This window comes from Tamandua tetradactyla, chromosome 17 (assembly GCF_023851605.1).
Source record: "Tamandua tetradactyla isolate mTamTet1 chromosome 17, mTamTet1.pri, whole genome shotgun sequence".
NCBI lineage: Eukaryota > Metazoa > Chordata > Mammalia > Pilosa > Myrmecophagidae > Tamandua > Tamandua tetradactyla.
Window position 1 is genome coordinate 4,189,748 of NC_135343.1, and position 16,603 is coordinate 4,206,350.

The following is a 16,603-nucleotide window of genomic DNA, read 5'->3' on the forward strand; positions in this document are numbered from 1 at the left end:
TGTGTGCGTGCTACGTGTGCCTCACCCTGATGGGCTTGGACTCCGAGCTGTGTCTGCAGAGCTGGAGCCGGCCCTGAGCAGTGTGCTCCCTGCCGACCAGGGCTCGCTCCCAGCACTGCGGCAGCAGTCCCTCACATACCTAAGAAAGGATAAGAACCAGGCTCCCGTCCTCTCCCATGTGGCTCACCTCTGCTGTCCGCCTCTCATCTCCAGCACTCACTCCTGAATGTTCTCTACCATTTGTCCTCTCACCAAGTTCTTTAAAGCGTTTGATTCTCTTATCCTTTCTGTATGTTTCCACGTTTGACCTTCTCACACTAATGCACAAAAATGGCACAGGTTCTCCCACCTCTTGGTAATAGTATTTCGTCAAAATGGAGTTGTGTTGGCCCTGGTCTGACTTTGCAAGTTCATCTAAGCCTCCCTTTTGCCCAAAGCCACCTGTTTATGCGCTTTAAGGAAGCACAGGACCCTCTGCCTGTAGAGGGGTGCTTCAGAGCCACTACAAAGGAGGTTCCCAGGCCCTGCCCAGCCCCCTCGGCCGCCAGAGCATCTTCTATGCCATGGCCTGGAGTGGCAGCTGGTGAGCAGGCACCCCCTGGTCTTTTGGTGCTGGCCCCCAGCCAGCGGAGAGACAGAAGGGACTAGCGGGGCCCTGGTAGTGGAAGCCTGTATGAGGAGCTCCCCTCTGCGAGGGGTTCCCCAGGGATCAGCAGCTGCTCTCACCCTGGGAGTGCCTGCCCCCGGGCTCCTGGCCCTGTTCCCATATGCCCGTGTTCTCGGGAATGTCCCCAGATGCACTCATGAGCAGTGGGGTGCCTGAAGCGCAGGCCCGGCCATGAGCCGCCAGCCTCCAAGCACAGCTAGTTTTTCAGACTTTCTTATGTTTTTCTGAGTTTTCTAGAACATCTATCAGGATCACATATTACTATAAGAATAACTTAAGAGGTTACTCCTAGCCCACCCAGCCCTGAGGGCACACTGCTGCCGCCTTGCTGAGCTGCCGCTCGGTGGGCCCTGGCGCCCCACCTGCCCAGTGGTGCTACTCGCCCCGCAGGCTGGACCAGTGCTTCCACGGCCTGTGGCTTCGGGGGTTCTGGGCTGTCCCACGCGGTGAAGGCACGTTTCCACTGGGCAGGCTGCAGTCCCCGGGCCGGGTGCCAGCGCTTCTGGTTGCTGGGTGGCCATGGCCTGTGCTTCAGATGGGAGCCCTCAGGCCAAGCACTGGCATGGAGACATTTTAGGACTCTTTTTATTGTTACATCTTACAGGACGCAAGTATAGAGCAGGCAGGCTGGGGGCCAGGATGAGGGGAGAGGGCACAGTGGACTGACCGCTCCTGGAGGCCAGGGTGAGCAGGGGCAGAGGACACTTAGTGGTGGCCTCTCAGGTGCCGCCCTGGAGGACATGGGGTGGCCAGCCAGCTTTCCCGTGGCCGCAGAGGGGAGGACCTCGCAGTGCTTCCAGGGCAGCCTGCTCTGCCCTCTTGGTCTGATTTGGGACCGGCTTGTAGCAAAACGCTTGCAGAGTTAGAGGCCAGCCGCTCTGCCCCGGCCCTGCACGCCCGCCCGGAGGAGTGTGGAGTGCGGGAAGGCGGAGCCCGGCCCGCAAGTGTGAGGAGGCCAAACGCCAATGGTTCTTCGTGGTGGGCGTGCTTTCCCGAGCCCCGGCTGCGCATGCGGGACGGCGGCGCTGCATGGAGAGGGCTGGCCACGTGGGGCGCCACATGGACAACCATTTATTCAACTACATGTGTTTATTTTCGGTAGAATACAATAGTTTTTCTTATTTTCACTTCTCTTTCTCTCCTTTTTTTCTTGTAACTGTGCTGGTTTTGTTTCCATCTTCCTTTTGCACCCCTTTCTGCATATCACCTTTCCTTTTTGTTGTGGCTTCATTCCTTTTTTAAAAAATATATCTTGTTTTTTGGTTCTCCTTTTTCTCCCATGCCTGTTTTTTTTTGTTTTTCCATAAAATCTACTGCACGTGTCTCTCTTTTTTCCCCCCTTTGTTTTCTTTCCTTTCCTTTTTTCTTTTTCTTTCTCCCAAACCTTTCCTTTTCACAGCATTGGAACACGGGAGGTGGTCACCCAGAAGAACCTGAGTGGCCTGGTGCCCACCCGAGACTTAAGACTAGACCCCAGCCTGCTCTGCTCCCTCCCCTTGCTAGCCCTGAGCCCCAATTTACTGATTGTGTGGCTCTTTCTGAGCATAGCCTACCTGGTGGCCAAATTGCGTTGCAAATGAATACTCTGATGAGAAATTAATAATAAGTCACAAGGAAAACAAAAGTGCCAGAATCTGTGCAGCCACCATGTACCTAACTGGACAGAAGGAGTGTGGCAAAGCGCGGTCTGCCGAGGAGTGTGTCATGCCTTACGCTTTGACTTTTGTTGTTCTCAACTGTAAACGCCCGCCAAAGTATTTCACCGAAAGGACTTGCTCGTTTAAAGTATGTTCCCGTGCTTGTAACATGCTCTTACAGTGCCCTGTTACTTCACAGTTTAGCTGGCCTGGAGTTTCTTGTACCAAGTCTCTTACTTTCTGATGTAACAGTGTTTATTACCTGTACACTTTGTGTGCCCTGTCTCCCAAGAAAGGAATTCTGTCTGAAAAGAAAGTGTATATTTAATAACATTCCTTAAATGTACTGCTAACCTTTCCTTTCCTTTTGAAGAGAAACAAAGAAAGTTGCTGCTGTGTAATTGGCTCATCCAGATAAGCCAGCTGCCTGTCAGCACTGGGCTTTCTGCTTTCATTGCAAAGCATAGTCTCTGAATTAAGGTAGCAGACAGTTTGCAGAACCATAACATTTCCTTCTCGTGTTTAAATCTTTTCAATTTGGGATGGTGCAGAGCTGTGAATACAGAGCATATTGCAACAAGTCTGACTCATATTGCACGTGACCTTAGCAATTGCCCTTTTAACTCTTAAGGATCATTAAACTGATTCCAGAAATTAGTAGATAGTAAGAAGAGACTGTTCAGATTACATATGTTTATTTTTCTTACAACAGCATTTTTCATTTAAAAAATGCATCTTTGATGCCAGATTAAAGTCCAGACATCCTTTCTTTCTTACTAAGCAAATATGATTAACAATGAAAAAAATCAAGAAAAGTAACCAAAAATATGAGGCTTGACTTTTGCAAGGTTGTGCCAGGTGGAGCTGTGAGCAATAAAGGGTGGTTTGGCTTTTGTTCTTACTCTTGATTTTATCGTGGCAGTGGCTGTGAAAGGGGGTGGTTTGTGATCTTCACGTTTGCTGTGGCAGAATGGTAGTCATCTAAAGGCAGCAGAATAACTTAGAGAATTATATAGCTCCTAGAGAAGAAGCGGTGGTGCCTCTGTGTTCCAGGTCAGGTTATGTGGTGTTTTCTGCCTCCCGCTGGTATGTTATGGAAGTGGATTTCTCTCCATCAGCGTAAATAAATAAGAATGACTTCAGAGAAATTGGCTTTACTGGAAATTTACCCTCATGCTTTCATACAAACCCAGTTCACCACAAAATCTTCCTCACCATTCTCTTTCTAAGACGCTCAGAACTTTCTTTGGGAATTCTCAGATGTGGCATCAGCTCTAGGGTCCCAGTTCTGGGGACCCTAGGAGCAGTTAGCTTTGAACCACTAAGGCCCAGTTCAGCCTTGAGCCCTCAGCGTTCAGCATCCTCCTGGCATACCTGGAACCCCTCCTGCCCAGGCCTTGAGCAAGGCAGTGTTCCAAGGGTAGGTGCTTCCTCTGGCCATATCCTGGCGTGAGGCCACTCTTCCACAAGTGCAGTGTGCCCACTGAACTCTCCAGAATAAATGGGGCTTTTTCTGGCACCACACCTGGCTGCCATCATTGGGGTGTCTCTCCACAAATGCCAGCCGCTTGATAGCAATAAGTTATAGCGACGTGATGCCAGGCATCAGTTTTTCCAATTGCCTGTCCTCCTGTCTGGGTCTCCCTTCACCTCCCCCAAGCCATTCTGTTGCTTCACCTGAAAGAGGGAAAATGGATTCTGCAACCTTGTTCTCTCATTCCATGCCTTCTCTGCCCTCCCTACCTGGGCAAGGCGCTTTTGTTGCCTCACAGTGGTGGTGCACCTGTGCCCACTCTCACTTGGGCAGGGGACGGCGTGATGGAGGCCTGTCCCCAGGACCGTGCTCCTTGTCTCCTGGAGCTGGAGGTGCCTCTGGGCCTCTGCAGAGCCCCCTCACAGAGCCACTGCCTACGCACAGCTGTGGCAGTCCCTCCGGCCTCCTGTCTCCGGGCACCCACCCTGCCTGTGCTGGGCTGAGTTTGGCTGTTTGGTTGAGAGAGGAAAGGGATGGAGGGGAGAGAGCATAAGGCTCTTGGCCTCTCTTCCCAGGCAGAACACTCTAAAGATAGAACAGTGGAGGACTAACCAGAAAGGACTCCCTGAGACCAGCCAGGCAGGGCCCTCTGAAGAACCAGAAAGAAAGCTGCATTTGGCTCACCATTTTCCTTAGCATATTTGTGATAGAAGACTCAGCGTGTGCTTCCTTTATGCTGAATTTTAATGTCAGGCCTTGTACTCATGAAATCATGTCAAATATATATCCACAGTGTACTCTCCTTACGGAGAACTGGGCAGAATGAAACAAAGATTCAGGACTCGGGAGTTGTTGCTATTTGGTGATGGTTTTCAGGGCGTTTCTAAGGTAGGGTTTGCACTAGGACGTCAGCGTCAATCACATCTAGTCAGTGTTAAAACATCTTTCAGAATCTAGGGAGACCACATGTGAAAGTGGTTTTCTTTGGATGGTATTAAAGGAAAATTATGTTGATCACTGTTGATTTGTGGCTGGATTTAGGCAGAGCTGTCAGTTCAGGCACATCGCCTCTGCCACCCTCACCTGGCACACACCCGCCAGGCTGCCTTGCACCCCATGAGCTAGAAAGATGCCACAGGAAAGGGCATGCCAGGGGGTCCTTAAAGTTAGCAGTCATCTAGAATTTCCATTCCAATTTTTCATCTCAAAAATGGATGTTCTTGAAAAGAAACATTGAATTGCTATAAAAAAAAAAAAAAACAACCATATGGCCAGTAATTCAACCCTTCTGGAGAAAATTTATCTGCACCCTTCTCAACTTGTATTATTGATTTCTAAAAATTACGCAACTATATGATGGATGGAAGGGTTTGTCTGCAGATTGTGGGCTGGCCCCACAGAAGGAAACATGAGCTGCCACAGGCATGCGCTTTCCTCTACTTCACACTGGAGTGCTGAGTGCCGAGTCCCAGCCCAGACCTTCAGAGCTGCGATCATAGCATAGCATCAGCACACGACCAGCTTTAGGCATTTGGAGGAAAAGTAAATATGATTCAATTTAAAAATGAAATTGAAATGAAAATAAATCTCAATTGTAATTTAATGTATAAAATTAAAAATATTCAGCCAGCTAACCCAATAATTAGCTTCTTTAAATGTAAATAAAAGATAGTGCAGAAGCTCACAAATTATTGTTCCTTGCCCCTCAGGGCACTTTGGCATTTACTAGTGATAGGGGCTTTTGAGAGCTTTATGCATTTCTGTGTAAATGGAGAAGCCATACCTGAAATAGTCCATGAATGTAAAAGCTTCCAAAGATTCTGAAACATTAACTGTGTATAGGTACCTGTAGTTTGTGTTTTAAGTAGATTACATTTTTATTTAGTTATTGAATGTTAGACAGACATGGCCATCATTTCCTCTAGGGCTCTTGTGCAGGGGCGCTTAGCTCAGGTGATGCCCTCCTAGCCTGGTCCTGCATCCCTGCGGACAAGAAAGCACATGTGAGCTACTAAAGTAGTAACAAGTGGGTGGATACTTTTCAAAAATGACCTGGGCTTATCTTTTGAATGAAAAATTACTATGCCTTACCAAAATATTTTACATGTTCTTGATAAGGAGACATCCTTTCTCACTTACAAAGGCTTGAGCAGTACCATTGATATATATATATTTTTTAATGTGCAGCATAATATAATGGTCTTCATACAGTCTGGAATATTTTTTTTAATTGCTATTTCTTGATAACTGTAAATTTTGCATCACCTAAGAGGAATTTTGTACTAAATTTGGTAACTAGTTGATTTAATTGCTAGCCTTAGAATATAAAGACAGAAAATTACTGTATGCTGTGGGAAGCCCTTTTTATTTAAAATAGCTTCTGCCCGTTAATTTTATGTTTGCACCAGGGAATTTCCCAGAGAGCCCCTGGACCCCCACTGGGGAATGGAGCACTCTTCCCCCTGTCTGCCCTTCCTCCACTTGGGTGTTTATTTGACCCACTGGGTTGCCATGGCAACACACCATCCCCTGTAGCTGGGGAAATGCTGGTAGTGGTTCTCTGGGGACAGGGGGCTGGCTGGCCATCCTTGGACATCACCACGATGCTCCCAGCCCTGATGGCCTGCTTGGTGGCACCTCGGGGGCCAGCACAGCAGCGCAGCCCCAGCCTGATGGCTTGGCTTCCCTCTGAATTCCGCAAGAAACAGCATTTTGAATTTGATGTGACTGATACCTGTTGCTGATGGAGACACATTTGGCTCTCTCAGGGCTTAGGTAACAGTGGCAATATTTCTTTTCCTGTTGAGTTTTCTGTGTAACAGAACCTTTCAGCCATGAGTTGACGGAAGCCTCCAATAATTAGGCATTGATCCCCGAATTACATGAGACCATTAGCTTGTTAAAAATATTTGTTTAGTAGATACAGCTTGTGTCCATCTCTGTGCTTTTTAATTGCCATGTTCAGAAACCCACCATCTTACGTGTGTATTGTTGTAAATGAGTCCAGCAGCTGTTTAAATTAATCAGTCGTTTTTTTTAATATTATGAAAATAATCAGTTCATTTCATCTTAGTTTAAGTCTTTTCTTTTTTCCTTTTTTACTGCTGTCATTTCTTGTGCTTGTTTTTTCCCCAGTGAGGGTTGTCGAAGAGAAAATACAATGAAGAATGTTGGAAGTCGCAAATATGCGTTTAATTCCCTGCAGCTGAAGGCTTTCCCCAAGCATTACAGGCCTCCCGAAGGGACTTACGGAAAAGTTGAAACATGAACACACGGTTTCCTCTAATTAGCTGTTACATAATAAATGTGGGTACCCTCTAGTGTTTTATACGGATTCCTCACGAAGACCTGAAGGATTGGTTTTTATTTATATGTTTTAAAAAATATTTTGCAGAAGAGTCTTGGAGCATGTCCCCCCATTGGAATCAGTAGAAGGTGATGTTTGGCTCCGTAGTTTGGATAGTGAGCACTGCCAATTCAAACAGCTTTCAGCCATAAGGACACAGGGATCATCAGGAGTTACCTGTAGGAATCAAGCTAGGTGTATCTGAAATGCTACATTTTAAAAAATACCACTTAGGCAGATGATCACGTAACTTATTTTTCTACTAGTAACTAAAAAATGAGCATTTAGTTACAATCAACTTTTTAAAAAATCTGAAGGTAAACAGCAAATAAAATATTAAATAATTGGCTCCGAAACAGACCAGTATCTTTTGGCTGCCAGCTGCAGTGTGGGCGAGGGGGCTGCCCCTGCTGCTGCAGGACGGGGTCTGGCCAGCCGTCCTCTTGCCGTCCAAGCGCCGCACTAATGGTGCCCAGCTCTCCGGGGGCGCCTGGGCTGCGCCCCACTTCCTGTCCCTTGGAGTGATAGGACAGGGTGGTGGCCTGAGGGCGGGCCTAGGCACTGAGGCCATCTCACCCTCCTTGGGATCAAAACCCACCAGCTACGTGGGGGAGTGTCCGCGTGCAGAGAGAGCAAAAACCTACATATTTTCAGAACAGATATTCTTTTGCGTGGCTTCCAGTTTATCTTCTGAAAGACAGTACCATCGTGTTTGAATATCTGATGAAAGTGTCTGTTTTCAAGTTTGCAATAATTGTTACTATCCTCTTCTCATTCTGTTACAGGAGATGATTATTGAGAAAGTTGAATTAATCTCCTTGAATGAGGTTTTGAAAGGGATCTCTGGGCCATGAAACTTAGGAATTACATAGAAAATACAGTCTGGTCATCTTTTAGAAGATGATGAATCTTATCTGCACATAGCAGAGTTTTCTTAGGTGTTTATATGTTTTATCATTTCTGTTTATCATGGTTATGATGTTTACATGCTACTCAGAAGGCTGTACAGGAAACACAGATGGCTCATGCTAATGATGCTGAAAACCCTGAGTATTTATGAACTCCTTGGGAATTAGAATGTCCAAAATTTTAGATAATATTCTTTTGACTTAACTTTAGAAATGCCACTTGGAGATGAATAGCAGACTTGGGACTGGGGCTGATGAGGTCGGCAAGGTCCCCCTCCTTTGTGGGGACACAGCAGGGGGTGAGACTCAGGGAGGGGTGGGACTGGGTGCCTCTCTTCACCCCTCCTCCCCAGAAGCCGGTGTGCACAGAGCCCGCTCCTTTCTGAGCCCCGCTGGAGGGAAATCCCACTGGCTGAGCTTGGAGGGCACCCCAGGAGGGGTGGGTGTGCTCCCTGCACTCCCCCTTGCAACTCCGCTCTCTACAAGCAGGGGAGGCAGAGAAATTCTCCACCAACCCCCCTCCCCGTGCAGAGGTGGCAGCTGCTGGCATCAGGTCCCCCGTTGTAAGGGTCAGTTCTGAGCGCCGTGGCTGGATTAGCCTTTCACCTCTCTATCCTTTCATTAAATTTGCAATTGTTCTAGTATCTTTCTATTTCCGTCTTTTCTCACTTTAACAGCACTACGTTTTAACATTTCTCCTTGATTTTTAAAATTAAATATTTTGCCCATATTGTTTTCTGGATCTTTTTTTTACTTTGTCTGAAGAACATTAAATATCTAACTTATCAAAGAGAAAATAACAGGTGTTAACTCATTTGTTAGCAGTTTTGCATGTGTTACTTTTACATGAACCATTTTTCCATTGTGGCCTCATCTCATGGATCACCATCTAAACGCGAGTCCTGTGGGGGTGTTCAGGTGGCAGCCGCTCCCCCAGAGCTGAGCACTGCGGCCGGGCGCTGGGGCCTGTGTGCCCGGAGCACCGGTCCCCATCCACAAGGAGCACACTTGGAAGGCTACCCTAAAGTAGGCTCTGGCTTCTGCCCTCATGGGACCTCCCCACCCACCCCCCATTTAAAAAGCGAGGCTGAGTTGTGCTGAAATCTGAATGGCACCGTGACCTTGGGAAAGCGCCTGCAGCCCAGTGGCCTTGGGTTTCCTTTAAACCTAATGTAAAAATACTGTAAAATACAGTTTTGTCCCTACACAATTGTATTTGCCAAGCTTAGTGCATTACAATACTTGTATTTATGTGTTTGGGGCAGTATTACTATTATACATAAACATAGAGTTACTGTTTTATATATTCTTAGCTCATTCAAAGCCATGTATGCTGTAAATGTACTCGTCTTAAGAATGACAAATAATAAATAACTGACAAGAATATTAAAGTTGGTCTTGCCTGATTCTTTCTGTTAAGTTAGAGCAATTTGGGTCCGGCACAGGATTGGGCCATCATTGCTGCGTTTTAGTGGCATGCTCATATGTCAAATGCATTGGTTTGAAAATATGGGGCCGCACAATACTTCTGTTTTATAACCTTGTTTTCAGCTCATTTGAAGCAGGGCGAGGAGTTAAAAGGACAGACTTGGGCAACAGACAGACCCAGGTTCTGATCCTAGTTCTGCCACTCAGTGGCCAGCATCTCTGAGCGAGTTGCTTGCCCTCTCTGAGCATCCATTTCCTCGTGCACAGTGTTGTGTGGACATCCCTGGTACATGCCACACAGGTGTGCGTGAGGTGCCTTGGTGATGGGACCGTCATCTCTGTGGGCTGCCTGTTGACATTGTACAGTCCCCTTCAGGGTTGGAGTTCATTTGGACCAGGACTGCGTCTTGTGCCTTTGCACCTTCTTCTTGGACACATGCCTAATGAATCCCTTCAGATAAATCCCTGGCTCTAGAATTACCCAATTGAAGAATAATTAAAATGTGCTTTTAAGTTGTTTCTATTATTACTGAATAATAGAACTCTCCCGAAATTTAAATACCACGTGTAGCACGTGCCTTTGCCCTTTATTCTCAACATTGGAAAGGACGCTTCTTTTAATTTCCATTTCTTCGATTACTGTGAACATTGTAAATTGTTTATACCTTTGTGGATATTTTTACTTTTGTAATTTTTGGGGGGTGATGATCTTTTTCATATAGATGAAGTGTTTTTAATATACAATATAGTAACCCCTCTGTCATATGTTGTAGATTTTTAAAAACCTATTTGTCAGTTGTCTTGGGCTTTGTTTATGTGGGCATTTGCCATCCGTAAGTTCTCCTTTTTCTTGTAGCCAAATATAACCATCTTTTTCTTTGTGGTGCTTGTTCAGAAATTGAGTTCTGGCTTCATTCTGAAAGTGACCCTCCCTGGATGCCCAGCTCCCTGTGTGTCCAGATGCGGTGGAGTGAATGAGGAAGGGCTGGTGGGAAGCCCCACGAGTGCCACACTTGGCATGTATCCATGCCCTGTCGGATGTCATTTCTGGTTTCTGTCTTAGCCTCTCGTGCCCTGAGGTTATTTTGAACGTACTCACCCGTTCCCATTTGTAGTGCTCTCGTGGCTTCACTCTTCACGTTTGCAGTGCTCTCATGGCTTCATCCTTCATGTTTGTAGTGCTCTCATGGCTTCATCCTTCACGTTTGTAGTGCTCTCATGGCTTCACCCTTCACGTTTGTAGTGCTCTCATGGCTTCACTCTTCACGTTTGTAGTGCTCTCATATCCTTCACGTTTGTAGTGCTCTCGTGGCTTCACTCTTCACGTTTGTAGTGCTCTCATATCCTTCATGTTTGTAGTGCTCTCGTGGCTTCACTCTTCACGTTTGTAGTGCTCTCATATCCTTCACGTTTGTAGTGCTCTCATGGCTTCACCCTTCACGTTTGCAGTGCTCTCGTGGCTTCACCCTTCACGTTTGCAGTGCTCTCGTGGCTTCACCCTTCACGTTTGCAGTGCTCTCGTGGCTTCCCCTTCACGTTTGCAGTGCTCTCGTGGCTTCACTCTTCACGTTTGTAGTGCTTTCATATCCTTCACGTTTGTAGTGCTCTCATGGCTTCACCCTTCACGTTTTGATCAACCCACCTAGACTTATTTTGGCACAAGCCACTTTATGTTTACAGCTTCCCAAGATCAGAGTGACTCCCTGCTCTAGGCCAGGCCAAATTTTGCTTCTTTAGAGATAAGCAGGGCAGGCCATGGTGGCTCAGGGGCAGAGTACTTGCCCGCCATGCCAGAGACCCGGGTTCGATTCCTGGTCCCTGCCCATGTCAAAAAAAAGAAAAGAAAAAGTAGAGATAAGCAATGGGGGAGTCATTTCAGGACACCCAGAAGGCAGTCAGTGCAAGCTTTCTCCTATGCCCATCCCCTGGCTGTGGTCGCCTGTGTGGCGCTGCCACGTTGGTCTCCATCCCTCAGCGTCTGCTTTCCAGATGACATCCAATGCTGTCGCTGCTCAGATGGGGGCACCCCTGCGGACTTTGCATCTGAGGAAGGTAAGAGAGTTTGGGGTCGCAGCTTCTCATCTTAGTTTTGATGGGACAGTCGTTACCTCCAAACTTAACGATGGTGGGTAAATGCCCCTCTACTGTTTACTACTAATTGTGAACTGCAAGTTGGAACGATTTTTGGAGAGGTTTCCCACAGTCCTTTCCCACCTGGTGTTAGCCTCCTGTTGGTGTGACAAGATTACTCTTTCTGAGTGAGGCACGCCCTGGCATCGTGGCATCCCACGTCATGCTGAAGAACTTCCATCATTTCTATCTTTTTTTACCTGAGAGGAAAGGGGACCCCTCTGTTGTGTGTGGTGAGTGCTGGGAGCTGAGGCCAGCAGAAGGGCCCCACCTGCACCGGGGAGTCTTCTCGTGCTCCTGGCAGGCCATGGCTGCCCCAGCCCCTCCCGCAGGCCTGTGCACAGCTCCATCTGGAGGCGGGTGGATTCCGTTTCTTGCTACTGTTTTTTCTTTTTTCCCCTCTCTCTAAAAAATGTCCTCCTTTATACAGACCTATCAAGAATTGATTTTTCAAGAAATTGCCAGGAGTGAAGTGCTCTGCTCTGTTTGAAACCCTGACCCAGAAGCCTAGGGCTCCCCCAGACCCTGCGGTGATGACAGAATGGGGAACAGGGACCGTGCCTGACCCCACCCCCAGCTGCCCATGAGGGTCTCCCCAGAGGAAAGGGACAGCTGGCTTATACGTATATGAGTACCTCCCCTCAAGGACCCTGAGTCCTTTCCGTTGTATAAAAACCAGTATTTGAGAACAGTAAGGAATACAGAAAAAACAAAGTAAGATCCCTGAGAGTCTATGACCCAAAAGATCTTTCTTTCCTTCCATGAGCATCAAGTGGCACAGGCTCCGGCAGAGGGAGAAAAGCGAATTGCGAGATGGAAACGACATTTAGCTCCCTGTCCCTGATGACCCCTGAGGCTCGCCCATGGCCTGGAAGCAGTAGCCCTGACCCACACTGTATCCCTGAGCCTTGGCAACAGGGGTCGTGGCTCTAGCCCTGACCCAGGGGACTCCAGCCACATGGTGGGTCTGCAATTTAGAGGCCAAATGTTGACTTCCTGGTGGGGAAGTTTCTCCAAATGGCAGAGGAGCCCATGAGTGGGGGTCCTGGGAGCCCCTAGTGATGCCGGATACGGTGCCTCTCCCCACTCAGTGTAAAGATTTGGCAGGTGGGTAAGAACTTATTTTTGTTAGAGCTGTGGGTGGGGGGTCAGACTCTCCATAACTGCCCAAATACCCCTTCCACATGGTCCCCTTTTGTGCCTCAGCACTGTTAATGACAATTCCTTTCTCCACCAGGTCCCAGTGGGCCTCCCAGGCCAGTCCCGGCAGGTTAAATACGTGCCTACACATTGCTAGCACCGTCTTTGACTGTGCCAGTGAACGGGTGAAGAGCGGAGGAGACTGGCTGGAGAGGATAGGGAGCCTGCGAGAAGATGGCAAGTGGAGATGAGTGGGTGGAGAGGTGTGGTGCTCCATCACGCCCTGCCTTGGCCTCTGTGGCTTCACACTCCCTCTGGGCTGTCCAACCTAAAGTCCTTCCTCCATCACTGGCATTGTGTTTCCCCAGGGTTGGGCCATGGTTTTCATCCCTCTAACTTCTCTCCTAAGAAATCTTAGCCATTTATCTTATGCTAATGACTTCCAAATCTCTCTCCCTTAGATGGAGGGTCCAGCTCTGTCTGTACCTCCAGCAATGTGCTAATCATTCTGCTTGAAGGTCCAACACCAAACCCATGCTTTCCCTTCCAACACGCTGACCCCCTCTCTATCCCATCAGCGACTAACATCTTTATCTCTTCAGTATAATGTACACCCACACTTGTGGCCCTGGTTCATGCCCCGATCATCCCTTATCTGGTTCAGCCTCAACCTCCCGACACCTCTTGTGAGACCCATCTGAGGAATCTCCTCTTTGGAGATTTCTACCAACACGATGAACTGACCTTATTTTTCCTTTTCTGTTACTCATTGTTTTTACTTCTTTTATTCACTTACAGCATACAAATATCGCTCTGCCATATTCTTGTTAACAATTATATAAGCTTGCTTCATATGGGTATTGTATTAGTTAGGGTTCTCTAGAGAAACTGAATCAACAGGAAATATTCATAAATATAAAATTTATAAAAGTGTCTCACGTAACCGTGGGAAAGTAGAATCCAAAATCTATAGGGCAGGCTGTGAGGTTGATGACTCCAGTGGAGGGTCTGGATGAACTCCACAGGAGAGGCTCACTGGCTGAAGGAGGATGAGAACCTGTCTCTTCTGAATTCTAAAAAGGCGCCCAGTGATTAGATTAAGCATCACTCATTAATGAAGGCACTCCCCTTGGCTGATTACAAATGGAATCAGCTATGGATGTAGCCAACGTGATCATGATATAATTCTATGAAATGTCCTCATCGCAACAGACAGGCCAGCACTTGCCCAACCAGACAAACAGGTACCCCCACCTGGCCAAGCTGACACATGAACCTGACCATGACAAGTATATGATAACGTGAGTCTCCTGGTGGCCATTTAGGTAGAACTGAAGACTTCAGTGGCAGTTGTTCATCTTTCTTCTGCAGATGTTGGAGTACTGCCATGGTGTACATGGCTAATAGTGGACTGACAGGGACAGTGGCTACAAGCATCTTACAGGTTTTTTAATGCAATTTTATTGATATGTATTCAGTTTTAGAAAATTTTCATTACTCCAAAAAAAAGAAAAAGAAAACCCAAACCATCCCATATCCCTTACCCCCACCATCATTGATTCCTAGATTGATGTGATACTTCTGTTACTGTTGATGAATGAACATTAGTATATTACTGTTAACTGTAGTCCACAGTTTGCAATAGGTGTGTTTTTCCCGTTTACTACTCTATTTTGAACTCCTCATAATAGTTTCATAAAAGAAATTTTTTACATTAGTATTGTTACCCAGTCATGCCCACCATGAGATTCACTGAGTTATACAGTCCCAAATTGTAGCCTCTGGCATTCTTTATGGTGACAGACATGACTCTAAAGTTCCCCTAACAACCACACTCATAAGGAGTTCAGCACTGTTAATTATACTCACAATCACCTCTATCCATTTCCACTTATTTAAATTCAGCCTAGTTAAAAATTTTATATATCTTAAGCAACTGCTTCCCGTTCTCCAGCTTCACTCTATTTCCTGGTAACCTATATTCTAGATTCTATGCAAATGAGCTGGCATTTTATAATTAGTTCATATTAGTGAGCTCATACAATATTTGTCCTTTTCTGTCTGTGAATATTTTAAGCTTCCCCTCATTTTGAAGGACAGCTTTGCTGGATAAAGAATTGTTGGCTGGCAATTTTTCTGTTAAATATATTGTACCACTGCCTTCTTGCCTTCATAGTGTCTGATGAGAAGGCAGCATTTAACCTTATGTGGCTTCCCTTGCATGTGGTGAATTGCTTTTCTCTTGCTGCTTTCAGGATTCTCCTTCTCTTTGGCTTTGATCGTCTGATTAGTGTGTGTCTTTGAGGGGTTTATTCTATTTGAAGTTTTTTGGGCTTCAGTTTGTATATGTATGTCTTTCATAAAGGATTGGGAACTATTCAGCCATTATTTCCTCAAATATTCTGGCCTTTTTCCATTCTCTTCTCCTTCTGGGACTCCTATGATACGTATATTTGTGCGCTTCACAATGTCAATTATTTCCCTGAAACCCTGCTCAAATTTTACCACTTTTTCCACCAGTTGTTCTTTTGTCTGTTCAAATTCAGTTGCTTCTGTTCAAATTCAGTTGCTTTGTCTTCTAGCTTGCTGATCCTTTTTTCTGCCTCTTCAAAACTGCTGTTTTGTGCCTCTGGTATATATATATATATTTTGGCATGGGCAGGCTCTGGGAATCAAACTCAGATCTCTGGCATGGCAGGTGAGAATTCTGCCATTGATCCACCATTGCACTGCCCTCTAGTATATTTTTTGATTTCAATTACAGTGTCTTTCATTTCCATAAGATTTATTATTTTCCTTTGTATTCTTTCACATTCTTCTTCTTTATCCTCTCCTAGTCTCTTTCTTCATAATATCCTCTACATCTTAAACCATCTCATTGAATTTATTTAGATTTGTTGGAATATCTTTGATTAATTGTTCTAAATTCTCTATCTCTTCTTTTTGACTGTTTAGCTTGGCTAAATCTTGTTTCTTAATATGTCTTGTAATTTTTTTTTCCTGGCATCTGGGTATTTGAGTCTCTTGATAAGATCATTTTGAAAGTTGGTTTCCCTCTCATCTAAGATTTTGACTGGGTTCATGTTAAGAGACTTCTTTGGAATCTAGTTTGTATTTCCCAGCCAAAACAGGGCCAGGGTACCATGCAGTGCAGTTCCAAAGGATCTTGGGGAGATGATCAGGAAAGAAGCTTCTCAAGACTGCACTTTCCCAGCCTCCTCTGCAGATTGCACTCTTTAACAAACAATTCCCCACAGTCCTACAAAGGTAAGTTATTTTTTAGCCTCTGTCCCCTCTGTTTCTGAGACAGGTAGAAATAATGGCACTGCGGTGCTATGGGAGCCTGTCCAGAGAGGACCAAGGCTGTGGGACCCTGCGGGTCCAATTTTGTCTACCAATAATTGGATCAGAACTGTGCCACACCCCACTCTCTTCCCAGGTGGGAGGACTTAGCACTCTTTCAGTCTGCAGCTGCTTACCAGGCAGGGTCCAGACTGACCAGAAACTGTTGGCTTTTGTTGGTGGGAAATGGGCATTGAGAGCCATGGTAGAGTTGAGTCTGTCACTGCAGTTTCTCTGTGTGCCTGAGCAGTGTCACCGTAGGTTCTCCATGCTCCTCCCTGAAAGGGATTGAGGCTGTGGGACCTAGAAGGTCAACTTCACCAGCCATCAGTTGGATTAGGACTGTGCTGCATCCTCCTCTTTTCCAAGTTGGAGGGCCTCCCTGTCTCTCCTGGTCTGCAGCAGCTACCTGGGTGAGAATCAGGATGACCTGAAGCTGCGAGCTGGGAACCTTGGCTGAATTCACTCACCACAGTCTCTCCATGAAAGTTTCTCTGTTTCTTCATCCAGCTCTTCCTTGTATATTACAGT

At 46.4% G+C, this 16,603-nt stretch overlaps 1 protein-coding gene across 13 annotated transcripts in view; it reads left to right on the plus strand.

Moving 5' to 3' along the window:
• INPP4A (inositol polyphosphate-4-phosphatase type I A) overlaps positions 1 to 16,603 on the plus strand; it is a 136,614-nt gene that overhangs the window by 110,574 nt on the left and 9,437 nt on the right. For 6 of the 13 annotated variants that reach the window (XR_013164145.1, XR_013164143.1, XR_013164149.1 and 3 more), the window contains 2 exons: positions 11,436 to 11,512; positions 12,357 to 12,967. The exons of 1 other annotated variant lie outside the window; for it this stretch is intronic. Coding sequence is in view for 4 of the 12 variants with exons in the window: in XM_077133821.1 (XP_076989936.1) it covers positions 6,914 to 7,046 (133 nt within the window). In the remaining 8 variants the exon portion in view is untranslated. Of the gene's footprint in view, positions 1 to 5,703; positions 6,554 to 6,913; positions 9,442 to 11,435; positions 12,968 to 16,603 lie in introns of those variants that run through there. 6 more of the 13 variants (XM_077133821.1, XM_077133823.1, XR_013164144.1 and 3 more) reach the window with 5 other exon arrangements.